The sequence below is a fragment of the Leopardus geoffroyi genome, chromosome X (genome assembly GCF_018350155.1).
Source record: "Leopardus geoffroyi isolate Oge1 chromosome X, O.geoffroyi_Oge1_pat1.0, whole genome shotgun sequence".
NCBI lineage: Eukaryota > Metazoa > Chordata > Mammalia > Carnivora > Felidae > Leopardus > Leopardus geoffroyi.
Window position 1 is genome coordinate 63,247,496 of NC_059343.1, and position 24,143 is coordinate 63,271,638.

Genomic DNA, 24,143 nt, shown 5'->3' on the forward strand with positions numbered 1-24,143 from the left:
CTGATTTGAATGGATACATCCACCCTGATGTTTATATTTATAGCAGCATTATCAATTATAGCCAAATTATGGAAAAAGCCTAAGTGTCTCCACTGATGAATGGACAAAGAAGAGTGTGTGGGGGGACTGTGTGTGTGTGTGTACACATGCACCCAATGGAATATTACTCAGCCATGAGAAAGAATAAAATCTTGCCTTTGCAATGACATGGATAGAGCTATAGAGTACCATGCAAGCAACATTAAGTCAGAGCAAGAAAAATACCATATTATTTCACTCATATGTGGAATTTAATAAACAAAGCAGATGAACAAAGTGGGAAAAAAATAGGCAAACCAGAAAACAGACTTTTTACTACAGAGAACAAACTGAGGGTTACAGGAGAGGAAGTGGGTGGAGGGATGGGTTAAATGGGTGATGGGTATCAAGGAGGGCACTTGTGACTGGGTGTTGTATAAGTGATGAATCACTAAATTCTACATCTGAAACTAATATTACACTGTATGCTAACTAACTGGAATTTAAGAAAAACATGGAGGGGAAAGCAAAAACATGACAACACATATGACAAAATTTTTAAAATTATACAAGTTCATGGGGTGCCTGGGTGGCTCGGTCGGTTAAGCGTCTGACTTCGGCTCAGGTCATGATCTCGCGGTCCATGAGTTCGAGCACCGCGTCGGGCTCTGTGCTGACAGCTCAGAGCCTGGTGCCTGTTTCAGATTCTGTGTGTCCCTCTCTCTGACCCTCCCCCGTTCATTCTCTGTCTCTCTCTGTCTCAATAATAAATAAACGTTAAAAAAAAATTAAAAAAAAAATAAAATTATACAAGGTGGACCCACAATGTCACTTTTAGTAATTTGCTCTAAGGGAAATAATCAAACATGTGTGTGAATACACACACATACATATATATGTGTGTATATATACATTATAAAAACATTATAATAAAAACATTTCTGTATCTCTATATATGAGAGTATGCACATATTTTTATGACTACAATATCTATACTAGAGAATACTGATAACTATCTAAACATACAAACCTAGAAGCTTAGGTAAAGTTTCATAAAGGTTATAGGGAAGGAAAGGATAAAAGTCCTACATATAAGAGCCAAAACTATAAAACCTGTCAAAGAAAATAGCCACAAATCTTTATAACATTGGATTAGGCGATGGATTCTTAAATATGACACCAAAACCACAACCAAATTAAAAACAGATAACTTGCACTTCATCAATATTAAAAACATTTGCGCATGAATAGATACTGTCACGAAAGTGAAAAGATAACCACAGAATGGGAGAAAATATTTGTAAATCACATATCTGACATGGGTCTTGCACCCAGAATATATAAAGAAAGCACTGTTACAAATCAACAATAAAAAAGTCCACACAATTAAAAATTGGAAAAGGCATTTAGACAGGTCTTTCTCCAAAGAATACATACAAATGGGCAGTAAGCACGTGTGAAAATGCTTAAAACTAAGAATTAAAATTAAAATTATTAGTCATTTGGAAAAGTAAATCAAAATCACAATGAGATGCCACCACACACACACTAGGTTGGCTAAAATCCAAAAACCAAAAATAATAAATGTTCATGAAAATGTGCAGAAATTGGAACTCTGGCACACTGCTGGTGGAAATGTAAAATGATGAGCCACTGTGGAAAAAAAGTTGACAGTTCCTTAGAAAGGTAAGTATAGTATTACAATATAACCCAGCAATTCCACTCATAGGTATATTCCTATAAATATGAAAATATATGACTGTGCAAAAATTGTGTACAAATGTTCATAGCAGCATTAGTCACAATATCCAAAAAATGGAAACAACCCAAATATCTATCAAGAGATGGTAAATAAACAAGCAAAGTATAGATTTATATGCTCAATGAAATATTATTCACCCATTAAAAGTAATAAAGTAGGTGTGCCTGGGTGGCTCAGATTCTGGGTGGATCATGACTTCAGCTCAGGTCATCATCTTGCGGTTTGTGGGTTCAAGTCCTGCATCCAGCAATACACTGACAGCTCAGAGCCTGGAGCTTGCTTCAGATTCTCTCTCTCTCTCTCTCTCTCTCTCTCTCTCTCTCTCTCTCTCTGCCCCTCCTTTGCTTGTGTGTGTGCACTCGCTCGCGCTCTCTCTCCCTCTCTGTCAAAAATAAATAAATAAACTTAAAAAAAAGGTAATAAAGTAGCCAGATCAGACTGGGAAGCTCAGGACTCTTGTTCTCCCACAGAAACACAGAATAAAAAGCATGTGGTAAAAAGTAACTTTTGGAAAACTCCATAAACCAGTTAAGGAACTGCAGCAACCTAGTGAACACCTAACCAAGAATCACATTTAAATTGACAGGATATTTTGTCATTTTTTTGCTCACACTTGCTGCACCCCATTTCCAACTCAGTTCAACAGGATCAGCAGGAACCTACCCAATTCTCAGCTCCTTCCCCAGGAATGATGGCAAAGAATGAAACTTGCAGGGCACCTGGGTGGCTCAGCCAGTTAAGCATCTGACTTCAGCTCAGGTTATGACCTCGTGGTTCGTAAGTTTGAGAATCGCGTGGGACTCTGTGCTGACAGCTCAGAGCCTGGAACCTGCTTCACATTCTGTGTCTCCCTCTCTCTCTTCCCCTCCCCTGCTCTCTCTCTCTCTCTCTCTCTTAAAAATAAACATTAAAAAAAAGAATTAAAATTGCTTGCAGTGTTCTGACTTTTCTGGGGGCTGCCTAACAGAAAGGATCTGTCTCCTTTAGCTCAGAGCACACAAAAGCACACGAAAAGAGGCTCAACATAACTTGCCATTACGGAAAACACATATAGAAACTGCAATAAGAAAGCATCTAACAGGACAACCATGTGGCTTAGTTGGTTAAGCCTCCAACCCTTGGTTTCAGCTCAGGTCATGATCTCATGGTTTGTGAGTTCGAGCCCCATGGTGGGCTCCACACTGACAGTGGGAAGCCTGCTTGGGATTCTCTCTCACCCTTTCTCTCTGCCCCTCCCCTGCTCTCTCTCTCTCGGTCTCCACTGAAATAAATTAATTAATTTAAAAAAAAAAGCACCTAACAGTCATGTGGATGGCTAGTAGCCTCTCCCACTCCCACAAATCCAGAAACGAACAAGTGCTGGTGAGGATGTAGAGAAAGCAGAGTCTTTATGTACTGTTGGTAAGAATGTTATGAGTGCCTGGGTAAGCGTCTGACTTCGGCTCAGATCATGATCACATAGTTACTGAATTTGAGCCCCACCTCATGCTCTGTGCAGACAGCTCAAGGCCGGGAACCTACTTCGGATTCTGTCTATCCCTTTCTCTCTGCCCTCCCCCCCTCCCTCCCTCCCTCCCTCTCTCTCTCCCTCAAAAATAATCAAACATTAAAAAAAATTTAAGGGGCACGTGGGTGGCTCAGTCAGTTGAGTATCTGACTTCGGCTCAGGTCATGATCTCATGATTCATGGGTTTGAGTCTCATGTCGGGCTTTGTTCTGACTGTATGGAGCCTGCTTTGGATTCTCTGTCTCCCTCTCTCTCCGCCTCTCCACCACTTGTGCACTCGCTCTCTCTCTCTCTCAAAAATAAACATTTAAAAAAGTTTTTAAAAATTAAAAAAAAGAATGTACAATGATACAGCCACTATGAAAAACTATTTGGCAGTTCCTCAGAGTTAAACACAGCCTATCATACCATCCAGCAATTCCACTTCTGGTATATAACCAACAGAATTTAAAGCAGGGACTGAAGAAATATTTGTACACTCATGTTCATAACAGAATCATCATTTGCAATTGTAAAAGGTTCAAGTAATCCAAGTGTTCAATGATGGATGAAGAAATAAACAAAATGTGGTGTATGCATACAGAACATTATTTAGCCTTAAAAAAGAAGTATACTGTGATATATGCTGCAACATGGATGACGCTTGAGGATACTGTACTAAGTGAAATAAGCTGGCCACAATAAGATAACAAATATTGTATGATTTCACTTATATAAGGTACCTATAGAAATCAAATTCATAGATACAAATGGTAGAACGGTAGTTGTTTGGGAATAAGGGAAAGGGGAGTTATTGTTTAATGGGCAAAGTGTGTGTTGTGCAAGATAAAAAAAGTTATAAAGATTGATTGCAGAACGTGAATGTACTTATCACTACTGAACCATACACTTAATAGATAAAACAGTAAATTTTATGTTACATGCTATTTTATGATCATTTAAAATTTTGTAAAAAGATAAAAGTACTAATACAAACTACAGCATGGATGAACCTTCAAAACATTATTCTAATTGAAAGAATCCATTCATTTAAAAAAAACATATTGAGGGCACCTGGGTGGCTCAGTCGGTTAAGTGTCTGAATGTTGACATCGGCTCACATCATGATCTCATGGTTCATGAGTTCAAGCCCTGTGTCAGGCTCTGCACTGATGGCACGGAGCCAATTGGGATCCTCTCTCTACCTCTCTCTGCCCATCCCCAGCTAGTGCTGCACAATCCCTCTCAAAATAAATAAACATTAAGAAAACATATAATATGAATCCGTTCATATAAAATGTCCAGAATAGGCAAATCCATATATAAAATAGATTAGCTTTTGCCAGGGAATGGAGGGCAGGAACAATGGGAAATGACTGCTAATGGGTACAGGGTTGCTTTCCGTGGTGGTGAAACTGTTCTCAAACCAGATAGTGCTAGTGGCTGCAGAACTTGTGAATATTCTAACCACTGTATTCTGCACTTTATTTTTTTAATATATATTTATTTATTTTGAAAGAGAGAAAGAGAGAGCACTAGCAGGGCTCCATGCTCTCAGTGCAGAGACCCAAGTGGGGCTCAATCTCACAAACTGCAAGATCATGACCTGAGCCAATATCAAGAGGCAGACACTCAACCAAATGAGCCACCCAGGTGCCCCTGTATTATGCACTTTAAAATGATGAGAACACTAAGAAATAATGGCCAGGGATTCAATCAATGCAGATATAAGTAAGATGTCTGAACTAAATTTACTTTAAACCATTAAATTAAAAACAATGATTATAAGGATACTAGCTGGGCTTGAAAAAAGCATAGAAGACACCAGAGAATCCCTTTCTGCAGAGATAAAAGAACTAAAATCTAGTCAGGCCAAAATTAACAATACTATAACCGAGATGCAAACCCAAATCAAAGCAATACAAAAAAGGATGGATGAAGCAGAGGAGCGATTCACTATATAGAAGATAAGATTATGGAAAATAATGAAGCTGAAAAGAAGAGGAAAACAAAGATCAGAGGTCACAAAGGCAGACTTTGGGACATCAGCAATTTTTTAAAATGTAGTAATATTCAAATCACAGGAGTTCCTGAAGATGATGAAAGAGAAAAAAGGGCGGTAGGTTTGTGTTAGCTAATTATAGCTGAAAACTACCCTAATCTGGGGAAGGACACAGACATCAAACTCCAGGAAGCACAGATAACTTCCATCAAATTCAACAAAACCTAAGAACCACCAAGACATATCATAGTAAAATTCACAAAATACACAGACAAGGAAAAGAATCTGGAAAGCAGAAAGGGGAAAAGTCCTTAACCTTCCCTAACAAGGGAAGACACATCAGATTGGCAGCAGATCTGTCCACAGAAACTTGGCAGAGCAGAAAGGAATGGCAAGATATAATCAATGTGCTGAATGGAAAAAATATGCAGCCAAGAATACACTATTCAAAAAGGCTGTCATTCAAAATAGAGGGAAAGATTAAGACTTTGACAGACAAACAAAACTAAAGGAGTTTGTGACCATAAAACCAGCTATACGAGAAATTCTGAGGAGGACTATTTGAGTGGAGGGAAAAAAAAAGAAAAAAGACCAAAAGCAACAAAGACTAGAAAGGACCAGAGAGCATCACCAGAATTGGCAACTCTACATGTAATAAAACGTCACTTAATTTGTATCATTCAATAATCTGAATGTAAATGAACTAAATGCCCCAATCAAAAGACATAGATAGGGTATCAGAAGAGTTAAGAAACGCAAGATCCATCTATCTATATGCTGCCTACAAGGGACTCATTGTAGACCTAAAGACACCTGCAGACAGAAAGTGAGGGGATGAAGAACCATCTATCATGCTAATGGTTACCAAAAGAGAGCTGGAATAGCCATATGTATTAAACATAAACTAGATTTTAAAACATAGACTGTGACAATACAGTCTATCCATCAAGAAGATCTAATAATTGTAAATATTTATGCCACCAACATGGGACCACCCAAATATATAAATCAATGGGAAACATAAAAAAACACACTGGTGATAACACAATAATAATTGGGGATGTTAATATCCCACTTAGAGCAATAGAAAGGTCATCTAAACAGAGAGTCAACAAGGAAACAATGGCTTTGAATGACACACTGGACCATATGGACTTAACAGATATATTCAGAACATCCTATCCTATAGAAGCACAATACACATTATTTTCAAGAGCATATGCAACATTCTCCAGAATAGATCACATGCTAGGTCACAAATCAGCCCTCAAGAAGTATAAAAACATAGATGGGATGCCTGGGGGGCTCAGTGGGTTAAGTGTCCAACTCCAGCTCAGGTCATGATGTCGCAGTCTGTGATTTTGAGCCCCACATCTGGCTCTATGCTGACAGCTAAGAGCCTGGAGCTTGCTTCATATTCTGTGTCTTCCTCCGTCTGCCACTCCCTCGCTCATGCTCTCTCTCTCTCTCAAAAATAAATAAAAACATTACATTTTTTTTAAATAAATAAATAAAACAGGGGCGCCTGGGTGGCTCAGTTGGTTAAATGTCCAACTTTGGCTAAGGTCATAATCTCATGGTTTGTGAGTTTGGGCCCCGCGAAGGCTCTGTGCTGATAGCTCAGAACCTGGAGGCTGCTTCGGATTCTGTGTGTGTGTGTCTCTCCACCCCTCCCCTGCTCTTGCTCTGTCTCTCTCTCAAAAATAAAACATTAAATTTTTTTTAAAAAAAGATAGAGATCATACCATACATATTTTCAGTGACAACACTATGAAACTTGAAGTCAACCACAAGAAAAAATTTGGAAAGCCCTCAAATATACAAAGGTTAAAAAACATCCTACTAAAGAATCAATGGGCTAACCAGGAAATTAAAAAATAAAAAATTACAGGGAAGCCAACAAAAATAAAAACACGGCAGTCCAAAACTATGGGATGTAGCATATGCAGTCCTAAGAGGGAAGTATATTGCAATTCAGTTCTATCTCATGAACCAAGAAAGGTCTCAAATACAAACCCTAACCTTACACCTTAAGGAGCTAGAAAAGAAGAACAGAAAATAAAGCCTAAACCCAGAAAAAGAAAGGAAATTATTAATAAAGATTATAGCAGAAATAAATGATATAAAATAAAATGTTCAACAGATGAACGAAACTAAAAGCTGGTTGTTGAAACAAGTGACAAAATTGATAAACCCCCTAGCCAAACATATCAAAAAGAAAAATGACCCAAATAGAGAAAATCACTAAGGAAAGAAGAGAAATAACAACCAACATTACAGAAATACAAACAATTATAAAAGAATACTCTGAAAACGTATATGGCAAAAAAATGGGCAATCTGGAAAAAATGGACAAATTCCTAGAAACTCAAAAACTACCAAACCTCAAACAGGAAGAAATAGAAAATTTGAACAGTCCCATAACCAGCAAAGAAATTGAATCACTAATCAAAAATTTCACAATAAATAACAGTCCTGGTCCAGATGGCTTCCCAGGGGAATTCGACCACCATTAAAAAAGAGTTAATATTTATTCTTATCAAACTGTTTCAAAAAAAAAATTCTGTTTCAAAAAAACATTCTAAACTCATTCTACAAAGCCAGCATTACACTGATTCCCAAACCAGACAAAGACTCCACTAAAAAGAATTACCAGCCAACATCCCTGATAAACCTGGATGCAAAATTCTCAAGAAGATACTAGCAAATCAAATTCAATGGTACATTAAAAGAATTATTTACCATGATGAAGTGGGATTTATTTCTGAGATGCAGCTCTGGTTCAACATTCACAAATCAATCAACGTGATATACCCCATTAATAAAAGAAAGGATAAGAACCATATGATCCTGTCAATAGATGCAGGGAAGGCATTTGACAAAATACAGCATCCACTGTTGATAAAAACCCTCAACAAAGTAGGAACAGATAGAACATACCTAAATATCATTAAGGCAAGATACGAAAACCCACAGCTAATATCATCCTCAATGGGGAAAAAGTGAAAACATTTCCCCTACAGTCAGGAACAAGACAAGGATGGGCCTCTCACCATTACTATTTAACACAGTAATGGGAGTCAGCCTCAGCAATCAGATAACAAAAAGAAATAAAAGCCATCCAAATTCGCATGGAAGAAGTCAAACTTATATTATTTGTAGATGATATGTCATTCTACGTAGAAAATGCAGGACTCCATCAAAAAATTGCTAGAATGAGGGGAGGAACCAAGATGGCAGAACACATGGAAGTTTTTTTTACATCTCGAGTCCATGAAATACAGCCAGATCAACAGAAAATCATCCTGCACACCTAGAAACCTGATTGGAGATTAACACAACAATCTGCACAACCTGAACTGCAGAATGTAGCAGGTATACGGCATGGGGAGGTGAACTGGGGGAGAGGGAAGCCGCAGAGGGCAGGAAGCTGTTTTTACTTGTGGAGAGAGGACGGAGATGGCAGGGGAAAGAGCACGGGAAAAGCAACCCCCGCCCCAAAAAGCAGCTGGAGAGAAAGTGGAAAAGTGGAAACAGTCACAGGGACTGAACTTAAAAGGGAAAAAGGAGAGAGTTTAAATTCCACTAAGACTCTATACACAGGGGGAGTGCAGAGTCTGAAACTCTGCAGCTCAACATCTGGCAGTGCTCTGCTGGGAAGGGCAAATCCCCAGGAGCAAAATGAGGTCCGGGCATCCAAGGGCCCCAGGGTACAGGCAGTTCCCTTACTGGGACGACACTTGGCAGAGGCTGTGTGGCCCCCCACAGACAAAGGCACCAACAGACTCCGGAGAACAACCACATTCACTGGTGCTGGAACAAGGTCATTAAAGGTGAAGCCTGGCGCCAGATGTGTGTTGAGATTTTCCATAATTCCTGAAATGCTGCTGCTGCTACACGACCGTGTGAACATTTTCTGGGGGGGGTTGGCACCCAGATGCAGTCTATGGGCATTGGCAGCAACACAGTCCCACGAATGTTCCTAGGTGCGGCTGGCACCTGGCCACTGCTTGGTGAGACCCTCCCCCAGAAGGTCTGTGTGGGGCAAAGCTGCAGTCCCTCAAAAGTGAAGGGTTGGGAAACACAGCCACATCTGAGATAAAACTCAGGAGGGAGGTGCCGCCTGGCAACCTGATGGCTTGGTCACGGACCTATAAAAGTGGGGAGTGGACGGAAGCCGGAGACAAAGGACAGGTGCTTGACTGCTGATCGGGAAAACAGAGTTCCGATTCTACAGACTGGGTAGATGGGTGAGGCCATTTCCAACCCTCCTGCGCATGCTCATACACTCCAACAAACGCAAAAAAAATCCACGCCAGTAAGCTCAGCAGCACCATCTAATGGAGAACGGAGCCAATACACTAAGCCCCGCCCAACTGGGCCAAACTCACTCTTCAGGAACACCACAAGTTTCTCCACCTGCTTAGTTTATGAACTATAAAGCACTTCAACTTCATAGTTGGACTCCTAGGGGACAAAGATGTAATTTCAATCGTATTTGAGTCTGTTCGCTGGTCCATCTATCCAATTCTTTTTTCTTTTTCTCTTTTTAATTTCTTTTTCTTGAATACAGAAAGAAAAAAAATTATTTTTATTTTCAATTTTTCCTAAAAATATTTTTCTTTCATTTTTTCCAATCTACTTTTTACTTTATTGTAAGTTTTTCAAATTCTATTACTTCCATCATTTCATTTTGTTCTATTCCATTGTATTCATTTTTTCAAATGTTCAAAAGTTTTCCTTTTATTTCCCTTTTTTCTCTAATCTATCAAGCTCCTTTCAACAACCAGATCAAAACACACCTAGGATATAGCATCATTTATTTGATTCTTTTGTGTGTGTGTGTTACTTTTAATTTTTTAATTTTAATTTTTTTTCTTTTTTACCTTATTAATTCCTTTTATTCCTTCAAAATTATGAAACGAAGGAATTCACCCCTAAAGAAAGCATGAAAAAACGACAGCCAGGGACTTAACTAACACAGATACAAGCAAGATGTCTGAACCAGAATGTAGAATCATGATAATAAGAATACTAGCTGGAGTCGACAATAGACTAGAATCCCTTTCTGTGGAGATAAAAGAATTAAAAGCTAGTCAGAACGAAATAAAAAATGCTATAACTGAGCTGCAATTTCAAATGGATGCCACGGCGGCCAAGGATGGATGAGGCAGAGAAGACAATCAGCAATACAGAGGACAAACTTATGGAGAATAATTAAGCAGAAAAACAGGGAGACTAAGGCAAAAGAGCATGATTTAAGAATGAGAGAAATCAGGGACTCATCTAAAGAAACATCAGAACGACAGGGGTCCCAAAATATGATGAGAGAAAAAAGGGTAGAAGGGTTACGTGAGCAAATCATAGTGGAAAACTTCTGCTAACCTGGGGAAAGACACAGACATCAAAATCTAGGCAGCACAGACAACTCGTATTAGATTCAACATAAACCGACCATCAATAAGGCATGACACAGTCAAATTCACAAAATACTCAGGCAAGGAAAGAATCATGGAAGCAGTAAGGGAAAAAGTCCTTAACCCACAAAGGAAGACAGATCAGGTTTGCAGCAGACCTATCCACAGAAATGTGGCAAGCCAGAAAGGAGTGGCAGGATATATTCAATGTGCTGAACTGGAAAAATATGCAGCCAAGAATTATTTATCCAGCAAGGCTGTCATTCAAAATAGAAGGCGAGATAAAATACTCCCAGACAAACAAAAATTAAAGGAGTTGGTGACCACTAAACCAGCCATACAAGAAATTTTAAGGCAGACTCTCTGAGGGGAGAAAAGATGAAAAAAAAAAAAAAAAAGACCAAAGCAACAAAAAACAGAAAGGACCAGAGAACACCACCAGAAATTCCAACTCTACAAGAAACATAATGGCAATAAACTCTTATCTTTCAGTACTCACTCTGAACATCGATGGACACAATGCTCCAATCAAAACACATAGGGTAACAGTGGATAAGAAAACAAGATCCATCTATATGCTATTTACAAAAGACCCACGTTTGACCTAAAGACACCTTCAGGGGGCGCCTGGGTGGCTCAGTCAGTTGAATGTCCGACTTCAGCTCAGGTCATGATCTCATGACTCATGGGTTCAAGCACCACGTCAGGCTCTGCTGATAGCTCAGAGCCTGGAACCTATTTCAGATTCTATGTCTCCCTCTCTGTCTCTGCCCCTCCCCTGTTCACACTTTGTCTCTCAAAAAAAAAAAATAAATAAACACTGAAAAAAAATTTTTTTTAAAGTACCTTCAGAATGAAAGTAAGGGGATGGGGAACCATCTATCATGGTAATGGTTGACAAACGAAAGCCAGAGTAGCCATACTTATATCAGACAATCTAGACTTTAAAATAAAGACTGTAACAAGAGATAAAGAAGGGCACTATATCATAATTAAGGGGTTGATCCACCAAGATGACCTAATAATTTTAAACATTTATGCTCCAAATGTGGCAGCACCCAAATATGTAAATCAGTTAATCACAAACATAAAGAAACTCATTGATAATAATACCATAATAGTAGGGGAATTCAAGACCCCACTTACAACAATGGACAGATCATCTAAACAGAAAATCAACAAGGAAACAATGGCTTTGAATGACACACTGGACCAGGTGGACTCAACAGATATACTCAGAACATTTTATCCTAAAGCTGCGGAATATATATTCTTCTCCAGTGTACATGGAATCTTCTCCAGAATAGATCACATACTGGGACATAAATCAGCTCTCAACAAGTAAAAAAAAGATTGAGATCATACCATGCATATTTTCAGACCACAACACTATGAAACTCTAAATCAACCACAAGAAAAAATCTGGAAAGGTAACAAATATTTTGAGACTAAAGAACATCCTACTAAAGAATGAATGGGCTAGCCAAGAAGTTAAAAGATCAAATTAAAAAGTACATGGAAGCCAATGAAAATGATACCACAGCCTAAAACCTCTAGGATGCAAAAAAGGCGGTCATAAGAGGAAAGTATATAGCAATCCAGGCCTTTCTAAAGAAGGAAGAAAGATCTAAGACACACAACCTAAACTTACACCATAAAGAGCTGGAAACAGAACAGCAAATAAAACCCCAAACCAGCAGAAGACAGGAAATAATAAAGATTAGAGCAGAAATCAATGCTATAGAAACCAAAAAAAACCAGAACAGATCAATGAAACCTGAAGCTGGCTCCTTGAAAGAATTAACAATATTGATAAACCACTAGCCAGTTGGATCAAAAAGAAAAAGGAAACCACCCAAATAAATAAAATCAAGTATGAAACAGGAGATCATAACACAGCAGAAATAAAAACAGTAAGAGAATATTATGGGCAATTATATGCAAATAAAACGGGCAATCTGGAAGAAAAGAACAATTCCTAGAAACATATAATAAACTAGCAAAACTGAAATAGGAAGAAATAGAAACTTTGAACAGATGCATAACCAGTAATCAAATCGAATTAGTAATCAAAAATATCCAAAAAACAAGAGTCTAGGGCCAGATGGCTTTCTAGGGGAATTCTACCAAACATTTAATGGAGAGTTAACACCTATTCTCTTGAAGCTGTTCCAAAAAATAGAAATGGAAGGAAAACTTCCACTTTCTATGAAGCCAGCATTACCTTGATTCCAAAACCAGACATGGAGCCCACTACAGACCAATTTCCCTGATGAAAATGGATGCAAAAATCCTCAACAAGATATTAGCCAAGCGTCTCCAACAATACATTAAAAAAATTATTCACCACGACCGAGTGGAATTTATACCTGGGGTGCAGCTCTGATTCAGTATCAGGAAAACAATCAATGTAATTCATGGCATCAATAAAAGAAAGGACAAGAACCATATGATCCTCTCAACAGATGCAGAGAAAGCATTTGACAAAATACAGCATCCTTTCTTGATAAAAACCCTCAAGAAAGTAGGGATAGAAGGAGCATATCTCGAGATGATAAGACATATATGAATGACCCAACACTAATATCATCCTCAATGGGGAAAAACTGAGAGGTTTCCCCCTAAGGTCAGGAACAAGACAGGGATGTCCACTCTCGCCACTGTTATTCAATATAGTTTTGGAAGTCTTAGCTTCACTAGACAACACAAAGAAATAAAAGACATACAAATCAGCCAGGAGGAGGTCAAACTTCCAGTCTTTGCAGATGACATGATACTCTACATGGGAAACCCAAAAGATCCATCAAAAAACTGCTAGAACTGATCCATGAATTGAGCAAAGTGGCAGGATATAAAACCAATGCACAGGAATCGGTTGCATTCCTATACACCAACAATGAAGCAACAGAAAGAGAAATCGAGGAAGTGATCCCAGTTACAATTGCACCAAAAACCATAAAATACCTAGGAATAAATCTAACCAAAGAGGTGAAAAATGGATACACTGAAAAGTATAGAAAGCTTATGAAAGAAATTGAAGAAGACACAAAAAAATGGAAAAATATTCCAGGCTCTTGGATAGGAAGAACAAATATTGTTAAAATGTTGATACTACCCAAAGCAATCTACATATGCAAAGGAATCCCTATCAAAGGAACACCAGCATTCTTCACAGAGCTAAAACAAATAATTCTAAAATTTGTATGGAACCACAAAAGACCCCGAATAGCCAAAGCAATCTTGAAAAATGAAACCAAAGTAGGAGGCATCACAAAGCTGTATTACAAAGCTGTAATCATCAAGACAGTGTGGCACTGGCACAAGAACAGACACTCAGATCAATGGAACAGAATAGAAAACCCAGAAATGGACCCATAAATGTATGGCCAACTAATCTTTGACAAAGCAAGAAAGAATATCCAATAGAATAAAGACAGTCTCTTCAGCAAGTGGTGCTGGGAAAACTAGACAGTAACATGCAGAAAACATGGAAAAAACCTATTTGACCTTGGCCACAACTTCTTACTCAACATGTCTCTGGAGCCAAGGGAAACAAAACCAAAAATGAACTACTGGGACCTCATCAAAATAAAAAGCTTCTGCAAAGTGAAGGAAACAATCAGCAAAACTAAAAGGCAACCAACAGAATGGGAGAAGATATTTGCAAATGACATATCGGATAAAGGGTTAGTATCCAAAATCTATAAAGAACCTATCAAACTCAACACACAAAAAACATATAATCCAGTAAAGAAATGGGCAAAAGACATGAATAGACATTTCTCCAAAGAAGACATCCAGATGGCCAACCGACACATGAAAAAAATGCTCATCAGGGAAATACAAATAAAAACCACGAGATAGCACCTCATACCTGTCAGAATGGCTAAAATTAACAACTCAGGCAACTACAGATGTTGGTGAGGTTGTAGAGAAAGAGGGTCTCTTTTGCACTGCTGGTGGGAATGCAAACTGGTGCAGCCACTCTGGAAAACAGTATGGGGGTTCCTCAAAAAATTAAAAATAGAACTACCCTATGACCCAGCAACTGCACTATTAGGTATTTATCCAAAGGATACAGTTATGCTGTTTCGAAGGGACACATGCATCCCAATGTTTATAGCAGCACTATCAACAATAGCCAAAGTATGGAAAGAGCCCCCGTGTCCATCAATGGGTGAATGGATAAAGAAGATGTGGTATTCTTTGAGTATTACTCACCAATAGGCTTTGAGTATTACCCACCAATCAAATAGAATGAAATCTTGCCACTTGCTACAACGTGGATGGAACTAGAGGGTATTATGCTAAGTGAAATTAGTTAGAGAAATACAAATATCGTATGACTTCACTCATATGAGGACTTTAAGAGACAAAACAGATGAACATAAGGGAAGGGAAACAAAAATAATATAAAAACAGGGAGGGGGACAAAACAGAAGAGACTCATAAATATGGAGAACAAACAGAGGGTTACTGGAGGGGTGGCAGGAGGGGGGATGGGCTAAATGGGTAAGGGGCACTAAGGAATCTACTCCTGAAATCATTGTTGCACTATATGCTAATGAATTGGGATATAAATTTACAAAAATATAAAATAAAACAAGTTAATAAAAAAAATAAAGCAAAAGAAAGAAAAACTATCAACAAAGGTAAGGAAAGAGCCCATATGTCCTTCAATGGATGAATGGATAAAGAAGATGTGGTATGTGTGTACACACACACACACACACACACACACACACACACACACACACAGAGTGGATTATTACTCGGCAATCAAAAAGAATGAAATCTTGCCATTTGCAACTACATGGATGGAACTAGAGGGTATTATGCTAAGTGAAATTAGTCAGAGAAAGACAAATATCATATGACTTCACTCATATAAGGACTTTAAGATACAAAACAGATGAACATAAGGAAAGGGAAGCAAAAATAATATAAAACCAGGGAGGGAGACGAAACAACAGACTCTTAAATATGGAGAACAAACAGAGCGTTACTGGAGGGCTCGTGGGAGGGAGGATGGGCATTAAGGGGCATTAAGATTTAGGAATCTACTCCTGAAATCATTGCTGTACTATATGCTAACTAACTTGGATGTAAATTAAAAAAAAATTGCTAGAACAAATACATGAATTCAGCAAAGTCATAGGATATAACATCAACATGCAGAAATTTGTTTCTTTTCTATACACTAATAATGAATCAGCAGAAAAAGAAAAGCAAGGAATCGATCACATTTGCAAGTCCTCAAGAAATAATATGTTACCTAGGAATAAAATTAACTAAAGAGGTAAAATATCTATACTCTGAAAACTATAGCACACTTATGAAAGAAATTGAATAGGACACCAAGAAATGGAAAAACTCCATTGCCCATGGATTGGAAGAAAAAATATTGTTAAAATGTCTATACTTCCCAAAGCAGTCTACATCTTTAATGCAATCCCTATCAAAATACCACCAGCAGTTTTCACTGAGCTAGAAGAAACAATCCTACATTTGTATGGAAACACAAAACACCCCAAATAACCAAAGCAATCCTGAAAAAGAAAAACAAAACTGGAGGCATCATGATTCCAGATTTTACATTGTATTACAAAGCTGTAGCCATCAAGACAGTATGCTACTGGGTCAAAAATAGACACTCAGATCAATGGAACAGAATAGAGAACCCAGAAATGGACCCACAACTATATGGCCGACCCATCTTCAACAATGCAGGAAAGAATATCCAATGGATAATAAATGGTGTTAGGAAAACAGGACAGCAACATACAGAAGAATGAAACTTGACAACTTTTTAACACCATCTATAAAAATACATTCAAAATGGATGAAAGACCTAAATGTAAGACAGGAAACCATCTAAATCCTAGAGGAGAACATAGGCAGCAACCTCTCTGACCTGAGGTGGAGCAACTTCTTACTAGACATGTCACTGAAGGCAAGGGAAATGAAAGCAAACATGAACTACTGGGACCTGATCAAGATACAAAGCTTCTACACAACAAAGGAAACAATCAACAAAACTAAAAGGTAGCCTACAGAATGGGAGAAGATATTTGCAAATGACATATCGGATAAAGGTTAGCATCCAAAATCTATAAAAAACTTATCAAATTCAACACCCAGAAAACAAATAACTGAGTTAATAAATTGACAGAAGACATGAAAAGACCTTTTTCCAAAGAAGACATCCGATGGCTAACAGACACATGAAAAGATGCTCAACATCACTGATCATCATCACACCTATCAGAATGGCTAAAATTAACGACACAAGAAAGAATGGGTGTTAGCAAGGATGCAGAGAAAAGGGATCTTTCCTGCACTGCTGGTGGGAATGCAAATGGGTTCAGCCACTCTGGAGAACAGTATGAGGTTCCTCAAGAAAGTACATAAAACTACCCTATGACCCAGCAATTGCACTATTAGGTATTTACCCAAAGAATACAAAAATATACATTTGAAGGGGTACATGCACCCTGATGTTTGTAGCAGCATTATCAACAATAACCAAATTACGGAGACAGCCCAAATTTCCACCAACTGATGAATGGATAAAGAAGATGTGTGTGTGTGTGTGTGTGTGTGTGTGTGTGTGTGTGTGTGTGCTTAATGGAATATTATTCAGCCATCAAAAAGAATGAGATCTGTCCATTTGCAATGTCGTGGATGGAGCTAGAATGTATTATGCTAAGCGAAATAAGAGAAAGACAGATATCATATGATTTCACTCATATGTGGAATTTAATTAAGAAACAAAACAGATGAACATATGGGAAGGAGGTGGGGGGAAGAGAAGAGAGGGAATAAAACCACAGGAGACCCTTAATGAGAAAAAGCAAACTATGGGTTGACAGAGGGAAGTGAGTGGGAGATAGGCTAGATGCGTGATAGGTAAGGGACTATGTTGTGATAAGCACTGAGTACTGTATGTAAGTGATGAATCACTAAATTTTACTTCTGAAACCAATACTGTACTGCATGTTAACTAAAATTTAAATTTAAAAAACAAACTTGAAAATAAAATACTTTTATCTCAATAAATAAAATAAAATAAGTGAATTTTTGTGTTATGTGAATTCTCAGGTTTAAAAATCTCTCAATTTATCCTATTGTTATTTCCCTAATGTACAATATGTTGCTATACTCCAGGAACAACCTGGTAACTGCTAATCTAAAAAGATCTCAAATGTTTTAAAATTTACAGGTATGAGGGGCGCCTGGGTGGCGCAGTCGGTTAAGCGTCCGACTTCAGCCAGGTCACGATCTCACGGTCCGGGAGTTCGAGCCCCGCGTCAGGCTCTGGGCTGATGGCTCAGAGCCTGGAGCCTGTTTCCGATTCTGTGTCTCCCTCTCTCTCTGCCCCTCCCCCGTTCATGCTCTGTCTCTCTCTGTCCCAAAAATAAATAAACGTTAAAAAAAAAAATAAAATAAAATAAAATAAAATTTACAGGTATGACACCTATGCAGACGCACATATCACATTCACACAAATACAAATAGGTTGCCCATTTGATAAATTATAAAAGGATAATATTATTCTGAAGGAAATATACTTGATCTTAGACAAAAGGCCAATATGTGATATTCCGGAGGAAATAAAAAATTCTTAGAAAGGTTGGTATTATCTAAAATACTATGCTAAGTGGGGCGCCTGGGTGGCGCAGTCAGTTAAGCGTCCGACTTCAGCTCAGGTCACGATCTCGCGGTCCGTGAGTTCGAGCCCCGCGTCGGGCTCTGGGCTGATGGCTCAGAGCCTGGAGCCTGTTTCCGATTCTGTGTCTCCCTCTCTCTCTGCCCCTCCCCCGTTCATGCTCTGTCTCTCTCTGTCCCAAAAATAAATAAACGTTGAAAAAAAAAAATTTTTTTAAATACTATGCTAAGAAATAGGGGCACCTGGGTGGCTCATTTGGTTAAGCATCCAACTCTTGATTTCAGCTCAGGTCATGATCTCACGGTTTGTGAGATCAAGCTCCGTGTCGGGCTCTGCACTGAGCATGGAGCCTGCTAGGGATTCTCTCTCCTCCTCTACCCTCCCCCACTCACAAGCATGCATGCACTCTCTCTCTCTCAAAATAGGTACGTAAACTTTAAAAGAAATACTATGCAGTATTTTAAGTAACTAGTCATCTAGGTCAGTAGCTATGCGTACTGAGAGAACAAACACATCTTCATCACTATAATACTACTATACTACTAAGACCAATAATTAGATTTCAGGGAACATTTCCCATATTCCAAGTGGGCATATTAGAAGCCCAATTAATGCCCATCATAATCAATAAGGTAAGTGCTACTATAATCCCCCATTTTACAGATGAGGAAACTAAAGCACAGAGTAATCATACAAATAACAAATATTAGAGCCAACAGTTAGATTAGGTAGGCTGTCTACAAAGCCTGTAATCTACTACACTGGTACATCCCCCCATATAACAACCAAAATTACAGTCAAGCGTGATTTTGCACAAAGTCCTCCCAGTTTAGAACACATATTTCAACCATATATGTTTATATGTACTCTTTTTAAATTAATTTTCACAATTTGTTTCAAATCAAAATATTAAATTTTTTACTTTATTAGTAACATCAACCTTTCTACAAATAACTTGAAGCATGTTTATTCATATACCTAAAATTTTTGAAATAGTGATATAATATTTACCTTGTTCTAGGCCGTTGTTCATCTTCAGATTCACTAACTTCTTCACTAACTCCTGATTCCTGAAAATCAGAGTCTTCAGAATCTTCACTGCTCACTTGAAAAAAAAAAATTAAGTTATTAAATACTTCCCAACAGAAATGCAATTCAATTAATTTGTCAATAACTTCACAATAAAACTTAGACCAATGTGTGAGTATCTACAGTATGCACGTTAATGTATATTTTAGTATGTACATTAATGGATATTACACATCATATAGATTAGACTAGTTAATAATTCAAATAGAAATTATAAAAACTATTCAAATGTATTCCAACTATGATTATAAAACTATGGTTCTATATTAAAATGTAAGTATTAATTATGTATGAGTTTTTAAAATGTGAATTTAACTGTCAATAAAATATATTCATTATTACCAAAGGTGAATAAAAAGAATTCTGGTTATTCAAAACAAACAAAGTAGGCTGGCCAAAAGGGAGTAAGGACAAATACAGACTCTCTGCCATTTATGACAACTAGAAATTATGAACAGAATATATAAAGAAATGACCTAAGCACTCCGAAAAGGAAACAACAGCAGACAGACTGGGGACTGAAACAAAAACTTGAATAATGATTCCTATAAAATTGAGGTTGGGGTAGTGACTATGGGTGTCATAGGGTTTTTTCCTTCTTTCTTTCCTGATTTCAACAAGAAGGGAGGCTGAATTCCAAAACTATGCAGAGGGTGCCAACAGCAAAACTGGGAGAACCCCATTTCTAGCCACAGCACTGAGAAAAAGGAGCCGAGCCCTGTATATCATGAGAGTAAATGGAAACCCCAATTTTATTTTTCTCTCAAAAATTTTATTTTTCTGTACCAAAATAGCCACTATGACACAGGTATCTAAACTCCAGCAGAATACACATTTTTCTGGCCAGAGGAAACCAGGCAGGGAATACACAAAATGAGTCTCAAATATCTTGTGCTGCCAGAAAATAATCCAATGCTCAAAGAATGATTGGGGTATATTCAAAGAACACTTGATCCAACTTGAAGGAGCTTCTAATAGCCAAAGCTGGAACAATGTGAGCAACAAAATGAACAATTGAATTACAACTAATAGAATAAAATATCTATAAATTCATATTAATAATGGGATAAGTAAGGGAAAACAGATAGCTCTTCCTTACCATTACTAAATGTGTAAGTAAAGAAAGAAATAGAAAATAACCACTAGATAAACATCACAAAAACTGCTTCAGACAAGACGAATGCTAAAATTAGTGGGCTTTAGTATGATGAGAAACAGGATATTTGAATAGTCTCAAAGTATCTCTCCACAAGACATTAATTAAATATGAACAGAAAAAGATTTTTTTTGCAGTGGAAAAATCCAGTAGACACCAACTTAACCAAGTAATCAGTATTACCAGTATAAGACATATTGTCATCATACAATTTCGGTGTAGGATACTCTGAGAAGGGTTAAATATTACTTTTGTGGTGTTCTTGTCAAAATGTTTAATAACCTCAATTTAACCATAAGAAAACATTAGACAAATACATATGGATTAACAGTCTAGAAAAGAACTGATCAAGGTGCCTGAGTGGCTCAGTCAGTTGAGCGTCCAACTTTGGCTTAGGTCACGATCTCACGGCTCGGGAGTTTGAGCCATGTGTCGGGCTCTGTGCTGACAGCTCAGAGCTTGGAGTCCCCTTCAGATTCTGGGTCTCCCTCTCTCTCTCTCTCTGCCCCTCTCCCACTCGCTCTTTTGCTCTCTCAAAAATAAATAAAAACATTAAAAAAAAATTTTAAAAAGAAAATAACTGATCAATACTCTTCAAAAGTGTCAAGGTCATGAAAGAAAAGGAGGAGAAACCGTCACAGATTGGAGTCTATTAAGGAGACATCACAACTAAAAGCAATGTGGCATCCTAGTTTGGATTCTGGAATAGAAAAGACATTAGTGAGAAAACTAACGATAACCAAGTAAGATCTTTAGCCCACTTCAAAGGTCAGAAAATATTTTATGTAAAAAGTCTGATGGTAAATATTTGCAACTTTGTAGGCTATATGGTCGCTGTTTCAACTACTTATTTCTACTCAACTTTGCCACTCTAATTACACAAAAGCAGTAACTGAGTAAGTATAACCTGGTTCCAAAACACTTTATAAAAATAGGTAGACGGTCAGATTTAGCCTACAGGTATAGTTACCCAACCCCCAGTTTAACTAATAGTATTCTATCAATGTTAATTTCCTGGATTTGGTTATTGTACTATATAGTTAAATTTAAGGTGTTAAATTAGGGAAGCTGGGTAGAAGGAATATAGGAAATCTGTACTGTTTTTGCACCATTTCTTTCAACTTTAAATTTTGAAATAAAAAATTTTTTCAAAGATCTATATTGATCTGAAATCAGAATCTATAATCTATCTAAAAAAAGACATGGGTTAACATAAATACAGTAAAGAATTGATAATGGGGGAAAGGGGAATAAGGAGTTATTGTTTAAAGAGTTTCAGTTTGGGATAACAAAAGAGTTGTGGAGTGTTGATGGTTATACAACAATGTGAATATACTGTCACTGAAATGTACACTTAAAAATGGTTAAAATGGTTAAAATTTTATGTTGTGTGTACTTTACCACAATAACAAATAAAAATAAAAAAATAACTGCTAAGCAACTGGGAATTTGAAGAACACATGTGTCCATATGAACACATATAAATCCTGTCATTAAGCAAAATTCTAAACCTATTATTAATTTTTCATCACTTTATTTTGAAAATTTTCAAACGTACCAAAACTTTGAAAAAACTGTTGAATGAACATCTACAACCCTTCTCCTAAACTCATTTGTTAAATGTATCATATTTGTTTGCTTTCTCTTTGTATATACACACACAGGTTTTTGCACTGAACCATCTAAATGTAAGTGCAGATATCATGGCACTTTATCCTTAAGCATAAGGATGCTGTCCTATATAAATAGCATTATCACACTTAAAAAAACATCAATTTAATATTATCTAATAATAATAAAGGCAATAATTAAATTTTTTAAATTATCACCAAAATAACTTTTATAATTTTTTTCAAGTTTAGGTGAAAACTGAAAGTTCACGTTGCCCTTGATCTACTAAGTCAGCTATTCTCTCTTGATTTCTCCCCATTGCCTAAATTTCCAGACAATACAGACACAACAGTTTGTAAAACCTGAAAAGTTATGCAACTTTTTTTTATTTATTTATTTATTTATTTATTTATTTATTGGGAGACAGAGAGAGAGAGACAGAGACAGAGACAGAAACACGCAGAGAGATAAGGAGAGAGAGAATCCCAAGCAGGCTCCGCACTGTCAGTGCAGAGCCAATGTGGAGCTCGATCCCACAAACTGTGTACAATCGTGAACCTGAGCCAAAATCAAGAATTGGGATGCTTAACTGACTGAGCCACCCTTTGAAATAAAGCCCCTTTGCAACTTCAAATGTAGTATCAATCAATATTATAATCCATATTAGAAACATAAATGATAGGATTTGTTTACTCCCTCCTACAAAAACAAATGAAAAAATACTTGGTAATAAATTACCCACAGAAGAGGACAGTGGAAACAGGTGACAAAAGACTTAGACTTTAATAAAACATTTCAAATGTAACTGTGTCCACTAAAGGGCTCTATCCTGATCTGAGCCTCAGAGGCAAAATCAGTATTTCCCCTTTTGTTGAAGATGCACAGGAATTCGTGTGAAGTTATGTAACCTGCTTAAATTGCTCAGTTGCTTTATAAAATCTGAAAAACGAGCTTGTAGTCATGCTGTAAAAAATTTTTTAAAAAAGCATTCACAAAGTGATGTACTATTATTTATTTAACATGAAAATATCCATGACATATTTAGTGTGTGTGGCGACGGGGGGCGGGGGGGGGGGGGCGGTTCTCTTCTTCCTCTTTAATGAATAACTGTTCAACAAAGGGCTGTTCAACAGCCCTTTAAATGTTCAGGATTCCAAGATTCTGATATCAACTATTTTGGCAATGTCAACTATTCTGGTAGTATTATACATATACCATGACAACTCCAAAAACCTGGCAGTCATCCCAGACTTTTGTCTTTCATATCAATTAATAAGATCTAACAATTCAGTCTATGACTCCTGTCAATTTTTCTCTTCAAAAATTGTACTTGGTATCAACTATAGCAATATCCTCCAGAGACACAAATCTAAGCTCTGAGTATAACAGAATAATAAGCAATTAATCTGATCATATTATATTCTTTTTTTTTTTTTAATTTTTTTTTAACGTTTATTTATTTTTGAGACAGAGAGAGACAGAGCATGAACGGGGGAGGGGCAGAGAGAGAGGGAGACACAGAATCGGAAACAGGCTCCAGGCTCTGAGCCATCAGCCCAGAGCCCGACGCGGGGCTCGAACTCACGGACCGCGAGATCGTGACCTGAGCTGAAGTCGGACGCTTAACTGACTGCGCCACCCAGGCGCCCCATGATCATATTATATTCTTGGTTAAAATCTTTCAATGGGAACAATGGGTGGTTGTGCTGAGACTGTGATTCATGAGTACTAGTAATGAATGTCCTGCGCCATACGTGTTCATCAAGCTATCTGCTTATACAGCTTGTATGCTATAAACAGGCAAACTGTATGGTTTGTGAATTATATCTCAAAAGGGCTAAAGTACAAAAATATTACAAATAAAAATATTTTTTAAAATTAAAAAAAAAATTCCCAATGACTCTCCAGCCTCTAGAGCCTATTGTCCTTCTCA

General features: G+C 37.5%; 1 protein-coding gene across 12 annotated transcripts in view; it reads right to left on the reverse strand.

The window, feature by feature from the left end:
- Positions 1 to 24,143, reverse strand: part of ATRX (ATRX chromatin remodeler) — a 303,341-nt gene that overhangs the window by 151,204 nt on the left and 127,994 nt on the right. For all 12 annotated transcript variants that reach the window (XR_006710928.1, XM_045471900.1, XM_045471902.1 and 9 more), the window contains one exon: positions 19,366 to 19,459. Coding sequence is in view for 11 of the 12 variants with exons in the window: in XM_045471900.1 (XP_045327856.1) it covers positions 19,366 to 19,459 (94 nt within the window). In the remaining variant the exon portion in view is untranslated. The remainder of the gene's footprint in view (positions 1 to 19,365; positions 19,460 to 24,143) is intronic.